This window comes from Panicum hallii, chromosome 5, assembly GCF_002211085.1.
Source record: "Panicum hallii strain FIL2 chromosome 5, PHallii_v3.1, whole genome shotgun sequence".
Classification (NCBI taxonomy): Eukaryota; Viridiplantae; Streptophyta; class Magnoliopsida; order Poales; family Poaceae; genus Panicum; species Panicum hallii.
The window spans coordinates 967,995-976,339 of NC_038046.1; the positions used below are offsets into that span (position 1 = coordinate 967,995).

At 55.4% G+C, this 8,345-nt stretch overlaps 2 protein-coding genes across 2 annotated transcripts; both read left to right on the top strand.

Annotated features, from left to right (window-relative positions):
• Positions 1–3,325: 3,325 nt before the first annotated feature.
• LOC112891354 lies at positions 3,326–5,198 on the top strand. The gene has a single exon (XM_025958185.1). The coding sequence runs from the start codon at positions 3,375–3,377 to the stop codon at positions 4,917–4,919; it is 1,545 nt and encodes a 514-aa protein (XP_025813970.1). The 5' UTR covers positions 3,326–3,374; the 3' UTR covers positions 4,920–5,198.
• A 99-nt stretch (positions 5,199–5,297) lies between these two features.
• Positions 5,298–7,400, top strand: LOC112891355 (U-box domain-containing protein 17). Its single transcript, XM_025958186.1, has one exon. It carries the CDS (start codon positions 5,967–5,969, stop codon positions 7,101–7,103), a length of 1,137 nt encoding a protein of 378 aa, XP_025813971.1. The 5' UTR covers positions 5,298–5,966; the 3' UTR covers positions 7,104–7,400.
• The last annotated feature ends 945 nt before the right edge of the window (positions 7,401–8,345 follow it).

Genomic DNA, 8,345 nt, shown 5'->3' on the forward strand with positions numbered 1-8,345 from the left:
ACATGCATAATTCATTTGTTGAGCTATATGATCTGTTAGTCTAAATCGATTCTTTGTTAGTCTATTCTTTCAGATCTCAGTGGGTGGGAAGGTGGTAGGTATCCTAATACGAGACAACGTATAGTGTCTGGGTAGACAAGTCGTATTCGAAAGAAGAACGGCTAATAGTGAGTGGATGAGGGATTCCAAATCAAAATATGCATGTCCACCCACTAGTTTCAGAATATCTTATGGTCGATCTTATGTGAGTGTGGCTCGAGGAAGGGAACAAAGAGAGCTAAGAATGAAAGGAAGAAGCAGGGAGCTGAGATGGAGTAAGGAACAAGGTCAAGATGGCAAATAAGAATGCGAGATGAGGAGATCACCCTAAAGACAATCATTATTCCTTTTGCAGCAGCCGTCTTATATTTGCAAAAATAAACCTATTATCATATACTATATACTCTCTGTTGTAGTTATATTTTGATTTTGATAAGTATATTGCTCGATATCACCTCTGCTTTACTTGTCATAGCTCCTAAAAATTCTAGCAAGTTGTGCACCTATTTAAAACTTTGAGGAAGGAATTCACATGCTGCATTCTCTTATTATACATATTGAACTAATGCCAAAATTTCTCTAGCTAACTACAGATGGATCTGTTTAAGTCTACTGTTTACGTGGCTATCCTATCATGACACAACTACACTGCATGGCTACCATGCTACCTTCTACCTGAGACCAAGAGGGGAAGGGGAGCACCTCTATTTATAGGTGCTCATGGGTGTGGTGGTGTTGCTATGCGGCAACTTCCACACTCTTCTTTACAAAATATCTAACTCTAGAACTTTTCCCATCCTTATCTAACTATGCAAAATATCCAATTCTAGATAATTTTTTATCTTGTCACGAAGCATGGCAACTTCTCTCTCTTGACATTTTCAAATTATTATAGAACCTTCTCAAATATGCATTGTTATTTTCAGCCTTCTTTTTTTGGAACGGAAATTTATTTGTCCATCTTGCTGCGTTGCGGCGAGCATGAACAAATTAAAAACGAACCGTGAAGGAGAGACGACATTTAATGTGTGGCTAGCGGCTACTACGACTACGACCTCAAAGTAGCAGACGATAGCAACTTTTGCATTGCTTGGACGTATAACAGTCTCTTTCACTTTGAGCCTGATATACTGCACTGTTGAGAGAGACACACGGACTTTGCATTGCAGCGTCGATCGGTTTCCGCTCTGCTGGTCTCTGATTTGTCATCTGACTTTGCCAAATTTGAGCGCCGATCGCGTCTGAATAATTAGATGGACCCGTACGTCGTGCCAAGTTTAGTGCAATGCATGGGCCCTTCAATTAATTTGCGGCTGGTGCAACGTCGCCAGCAGAGCAAATGCAGCATTAGCTATGTATAGTGCATATATATGCATGAACTTGTCGATCTTATGTTGATGTTGAGGGAATGAGGGATCGATTAACACGGCACCCAAATCATAGACGTGCACGCTTTCTGATTGCCAGCCGGCCGATGCTCGTCAGACCTTGGATGGGGATCGCTCGCTCCCGTAATGGTATGTGCCTGCGAGATGGACCTCATTCGTACACGCACTAGCTAGCCATCGTTCCCAAGCAAGGTGTGGCCTCATTCACCATCACGCAAACCAAACCCCCAACCCAACCACCGGAAAGAATCGAATAATCCGAGCGTCAGGGGGTCTCGCCGGCTAAGCAAGGAGGGATGGAACCAAGCCGCGGGCGGGCGCGGCCGGTTTTCAGAGCCATGACGTGCGTGACCGGCTAGGCGGCCACCATCCCACCTAGGTCAACGTCAACCCCTGTACCGACCGATCGAGGCAGCGTTCGCCGTTCGGCGGCAACCTGAACGAACCTGCAGTGGTAGATCACCACCATCTGAGACCTAGCTAGTATTTTCACGGGCAGCTGTCTAGTTCGTTTGCCTAACTCAGATAGAGTACTTGTTGGAACGAACTTGGAAACCTAGCTAGCTTAGAACAATTTTCGTAGCATCCAAAGACACCCTGCATGCTTTGGCAAAATGCTGCCAAACTGGTTTAATTTGGTACCACCACTAAATAAACTTACCCTCCCTCCGGTTGCCATCACGTCCATCCACGTCGCTTACGTTTGGCCAGTAAGCTACAGTAAACTTCAATTCTGTCTTGTTATTAGCTGGCCTGATGCATGGTTAAGTGATGAGCTTAATTACTACTGCTAATTAAACCTGATCAACTTCACTGATATGCCTGCATATGCTTTCATCCGTTCCAGCTCCATGACATTTAACTGGGGGCCACACACGGACCATCAATGCTAGCTCTACAACTAGCCCAGATTACTTCTTAATTTGAGCTGCTGTTGTAAACCAACTTATTTATTGACCACTTCCGGTCGCATCGGGCGGTTTTTGGCTCACGCTGCAGGATGCATTTGCAGTTGCAGTTGCATTGTTAGTAGTGGAGATCGACAGTGCCATTGAAGATGATCGATCCAAGAGATGAAAGGAGCCGGCCGGTAACATGCCTGGAGAGATGAGCTAGCAGCTCCACAGATCGAGAGGGACGAAGCACCAACCGCAGCACTTGTAGCTCTACTTCACACTACTATTAATATATTGTGCACTCGGTCGTTTGTCTCTTGTATTCTTTGGCACTCTCAGGTACACCATGCATTCATCACCTTTCCATTTCCTGCATGTCATTCGAGTATAAATAGGCCACAAATTAATTGCTACCTCTTTTTCTTATTTCCCAGTTGTCACCGCACCTAGTTTAGCAAACATTTATAGCGGCTTAGACTGGAGTTGTTACTGCTGAAAATGATCATTAGTACTAAATAATGAGTGACTTATGGACAAGCATATATTCTATAAGCATCTATCATATTGACCAATAAGCCTCACACAATTAATTGGCGTACGCCGGTGGAAGACAACGACGCAAATCTCTCCATCCACAACAATTAATTAAACTGGAACAATATTGGTAGTAGTATTTTTCTACATGCTGCACATACTTCAATTTTTCTGAACTTGGTAGACGTCAATCAGTCTGCTAGCTATATGGTCCATCGATCCCGACGTGTCAAATAAATCTTCTTGGAAGATGGCTAGCTCCAGGTTCCAAAATGCCACACGTACGTCCGCCAGCACAGGCGGAAATCGTCGTACGCCTGACCCTGGCTATCTAGCGTGTCTCTTTTGGTCACGGCGTCAAGCTCACGCGCATCATAGCTAGACTGCGCCGCCCGGTGCGACTCGGCTCGCCGCAGCTCCATAAAACCCCCACGCGCGCGCGCGAGACGCCGGCCACGCACAGTCTAGGCTCGCTAGCTCGTTCACGATCCCGTTCCACACCGACCGACCGAGCGCCATGGCGGCCTCGAAACTGGCCGTGCCCAAGGGCCTCGGCGCCGTGGAAGACGCCGTGGCCGCCAAGAACAAGCCCAGGTGGGGTTTCGTCCAGTTCTTCTTCGTGCTCTCCGTCGTCCTCTGCGTGCTCCTCTACGCGCCGCGCGTCTTCGTCCTCGCCCCGCGCGGCATCGACGTCGTCGGCTTCTTCACGCCGAATTCTTCCAAGGGGACGTCGTCGAGCGGATCGTCCGTGCTAAGCAGCCAGAGCGTTGGCGGCACTGCGGGACACGACGGTGGTCGTCTGGTTCTAGACAACCAGGTTCACTCCCCGTGCTCGTCCATGCGCGACCACACCATCTGCTGCGACCGCTCCAGCGTCCACACCGACGTCTGCTTCATGGCCGGCGACGTGCGCACGGGCGCCGCATCCCTGTCGCTGCTGCTGTTCCCGCCGCACGACCACCACCAGCACCAGGCGCCGCCGAACGGTACATCATCGACGGAGGAGGAGAGGGTGCGGCCCTACCCGCGCAAGTGGGAGCGCCTGATCATGGCGAAGGTCCCGGAGGTGCGGCTCCGTGTGGCGCGGCCGGAGGAGGAGGCGGCGGCGGAGCACCGGTGCGACGTCCGTCACGACGCGCCGCTCCTCGTCATGTCCGCGGGTGGCTACACCGGCAACCTGTTCCACGCGTTCAACGACGGGTTCCTGCCGTCGTGGCTGACGGTGCAGCACCTCCGGCGGCGCGTCGTGCTGGGCGTGCTGTCGTACAACCCGTGGTGGGCCGGCACGTTCAGCGAGATCATCTCCGGGCTCTCGGACTACCACGTGGTGGACCTGGTCCACGACAAGCGGACGCATTGCTTCCCCGGCGCCATCGTGGGGACCCGCTTCCACGGCGTGCTCGTCGTCGACCCCGCCCGGCTCCGGGACAACAAGACCATCGTGGACTTCCACCAGCTCCTGGCCGACGCGTACGAGAAGCCCAAGGCCGAGCAGCAGGGCCGGAGCAGCAGCACCAGCAGCATACGACCAAGGCTCGGGATCGTGTCGCGCAAAGGGACGCGCGTGATCGAGAACCAGGCGGCAGTGGCGCGGCTGGCGTCGTCGATCGGGTTCGACGTGGACGTGCTGGAGACGGCGACCGGGCTGCCGCTGTCGGCGTGGTACGCGTCGGTGAGCGCGTGCGACGCGCTGGTGGGCGTGCACGGCGCGGACCTGACCAAGTTTCTGTTCCTCCGCCCCGGGCGCGCGTCGCTGGCCCAGATCGCGCCGCTGGGCGTGTCCGCGATCGCGCGCGACTGCTTCGGCGGGCCGGCGGCGAGGATGGGGGTGGCGTACGAGCAGTACGAGGTGGGCGGGGAGGAGAGCTCGCTGGCGCGCAGGTACGCGGCGGACGACGTGGTGGTGGCGGACCCGGAGCGGGCGAAGCGGGAGAAGGGAGGGTGGGGCCTGGTGGCGCGCGTGTACCTGGGCGGGCAGAACGTGAGCCTGGACCTGGGCAGGTTCGGCGAGACGCTGGCCAGGCTGCACGCGCACGCCCTGCTGCAGCGGCGGCAGCGGTGATGATATGGCATTGCTGTTCCGGCGGGGCTGGAGCGCCGGCCGGCCGGCGAGCAGGAGCAGTAGCGGAGGTTGGGGATCAGCAGTGTCGTCTCGTCAGCAACGACGCCTTGGAAGGACAACGTGACAATTGGTCTCACCGTGCATTGTGGACGATTCTTGTGACAGTACCAGCAAGAGTCGAGGTTGAATTACATGTGGAGTACTGTACTATGCTGGCTAGCGTGCAAGCAACACTTGTGAAACTTGGCAGGATCTATGCATGCATGGGATTTTTCTGGATTTCACCGGCCCGAGCAGTCATGCATGGCAGCAGATGGTAGGGGAATGTCCCCGGGGACTTGAGAGTAGCATGGGGGGGACTTCTCTTCCTCGGAGTCCAACCGACGATGGATCGGACTCTGAGATTGATTGATCGATTCAGTGCTAGCTTGAGGCCCATATAGTTGGAAGATCGGGCCGACCAAGGCCCACCCGATCCAGCAAGCTGCAACGCGCAAGGAAAAGCCTTTGAATCAACAGTTCAGAGCAGCGGGCTTGGTTAATCCGCCCATTAATTCAAGAGTCCGACCCGGTCAGTGCTTAAATGTCACGCCCACGTAGGGAAGTCACATCAGAGTCAGCCCCAAAGGTCAAAGTAGGCCCCGGCCGTCCCCACCAGAATCTCGACGTGCAGGCAGAAAAGTCGAAGCAAACCCACAGTGTCAACTCTGGCTCAATAGCGTACGCGCCCCCATCAACAGCTCAAATCCATCGTGCTGCTCTTCTTCATTTCCCAACCACCCCGCCATCGAAATCAGCCAGCGTTTGCTGCGTATGCTTTCGTGGAGCAAACGGCCATAGATCAAAAGGTCGAGACCCATTGCTGCCTCCTAGCATTTCCAAAAAGGAATTGGTCGAAAGAAGAAAGAGGTTTGAAAGACAGAAACGTTCAACACCCTATTCCACTACTACTAGGAAAGGTAGACAGAAAGGAAGAACCTTCAAAAACACGCGGCCGCCTCTCCCTCTCTCTCTCCAGTCTCCACCTGACCTGCCGCTTTCCGCCCAATGAATATGAATTCCTACCCGCCACCATCGGATCGCGATCGACAAACCAAGCAACCAGCAGCAAAAGGAAAACGAACCCACCAGGGGTCGCAGACAACTCCAAAACCGCATCCGCGGCTCGCCCGATCCCCCCGAGCGGCGACAGCGATGGAAGTCAAGCCGCACACGGCACGGGCCCTCGTCGGCCGCCTGCGCGCCGCCGCCGCCGCCTGCGACGCGGCCGCGGCCGTGGCCGCCATCCGCCTCGCCTCCAAGGACGACCCGGAGATCCGCGCGCCGCTGGCGGACGCCGGCGCCGTGCCCCTGCTCGCCGCGCAGCTCGCGGGCCCCTCCGCCGCCGCGGGCGTGGACGCCGCCGCCGCGCTCCTCAACATCTCCATCTCCGCGCGGGAGCAGCTGGCGTCCGCGCCGGGCCTCCTCGACGCGCTCACCGCCGCGCTCCGCACCGACGCCGCGCACCACGCCGCAGCCACCGTGCACAGCCTCCTCTGCGCCGAGGCCCACCGCGCCACCATCGGCGCGAGGCGGCCGCTCCTCGCCGCGCTCGTCGCGCTCCTCCGCGCGCGCCCCAGCACCCGCGCCACCAAGGACGCGCTAAAGGCGCTCTTCGGCGTCGCGCTCTACCCGCCCAACCGCGCCACGCTCGTCTCGCTCGGCGCCGTGCAGGCGCTCTTCGCGCTCGTCATGACGGACGGACGCCACGGGATCGTCGAGGACGCCACCGCGGTCGTCGCGCAGGTGGCCGGGTGCGCCGAGTGCCTAGAGGCCTTCAGGTGGGTGTCCGGGGTGCGGATCCTCCTGGACCTCGTCGAGCCGGGGGGCGCCGAGACGGAGAGGGCCAGGGAGAACGCGGCCGCCGCGCTGCTCAACCTCGTCGTGGCCGGGGGCGAGCCGGCGGTGGCCGAGGTGCTCGCGGTCGGCGGAGCCGAGGAGACCGTGCGGGAGCTGGCGGAGGACAGCGCGGCCAGCCCGAGAGGGAAGGCGAAGGCGGAGGCGCTGCTGAGGGCGCTGGAGGGCGCCGCGAGGAAGCGCGAGCACCGGCTCGCCGATTTCCTCAACGGGTTAGTGCAGTCGGATCCGTACATCTCGTCGCCGGCGTCGGCGTCGGCGGTCGACGCACGGCTAGTCGAAGGCTGACGCGTAGCGGTTGACCGGCCACACCTCCTGTAGAAAAACTACTCCAGCGGCGTATAGTATGTAGCTTTGGCTAAAAATACATGCATGCATTTGTTGATTCATGTGAATATATACTTGTAGAACTAAATATAGATTAGAGGATTTCCGCGTGCTTTTGTTGATTCATCACTAATATTTCTTGTGTGCAGTTCATGTGAACACTGTAGCACTAAATGTTAGTGATGGTTTTGATGTTGACCCCAGCTTCAATCTGCATCCATCCAAAATTTCAAAAGGAACAAATTCTTTGCTCTTCTATTTTGTTATTGTACAAGATTCTGGATTGGCATGGAGCATCCATCTTGTCACAAACGTTTCATGTTGTCGTTGATTTTATTGCGGGTATGCGTAGATAACTAGAAATTCTACTAGAGGTTGTTTGGATACTCTCGTTTTCAATGTATTTAATAAACTAGGCAGTTTGGTTTAGAATTTGATATCCCACAACTTTTCAATTATTTTTTAAAATTTAGATATAAGCATATTCTAAATTTACAGCATGGGAGATGGAAATGGATTCTATACACCATCAAGCTACGTTCCTGTTCCGTAACTTATAGCGCGCTTTTTGCCTCACTCCTCTATACGAAAAATATAGCATATAAGTATCTCCCTCGTATAGCCAACAATAATATACAAATATATTTCGTATAGAATTATATTAGTTTAATAAATTTGTGTCTAAATTATGATTATTAGAATTAAACGGTCGGTACATACGGACAGGGGTACCTCCTGCTAGGGTGTCCGGCTCCGGCGTGTGCGCCAAGCGCATCGTGGTGGACGCGCTCCACCACATGTTCGGCCGCCTTTCCTCGATCATCGCCAAGGAGCGGCTCAACGGCCAGAAGGCCGTGGTGGTCTGCTACGAGGAGATCTGCATGTCCGCGGACCTTGCCCGCTAGAGAGTCATCTGACAGAGTGTCCAACCAGTCGGGCGTGAGGTTATCCGTGACCGCGCCCTCGGCCCGGACCTAACAGCTGGGGACATGGTCTCCGGACCTCCTCCCGTGCTCTTACAGGTCCAAGGACAGAGTGCACGGGAATGGCCTCCACGGGCCCGGACCCCCCGGAGGGTCCGGTGCTGCCATGTGTGGGGGGCCAGACCCCTATGGGTCTGTGCACCTGGGCCGGCCTCGAGGGCCCGGACCTCCCCTCCCCCAGGGAGGAGGTCCGGTGCCGCCGCATGCCGGTGAGGAAGCA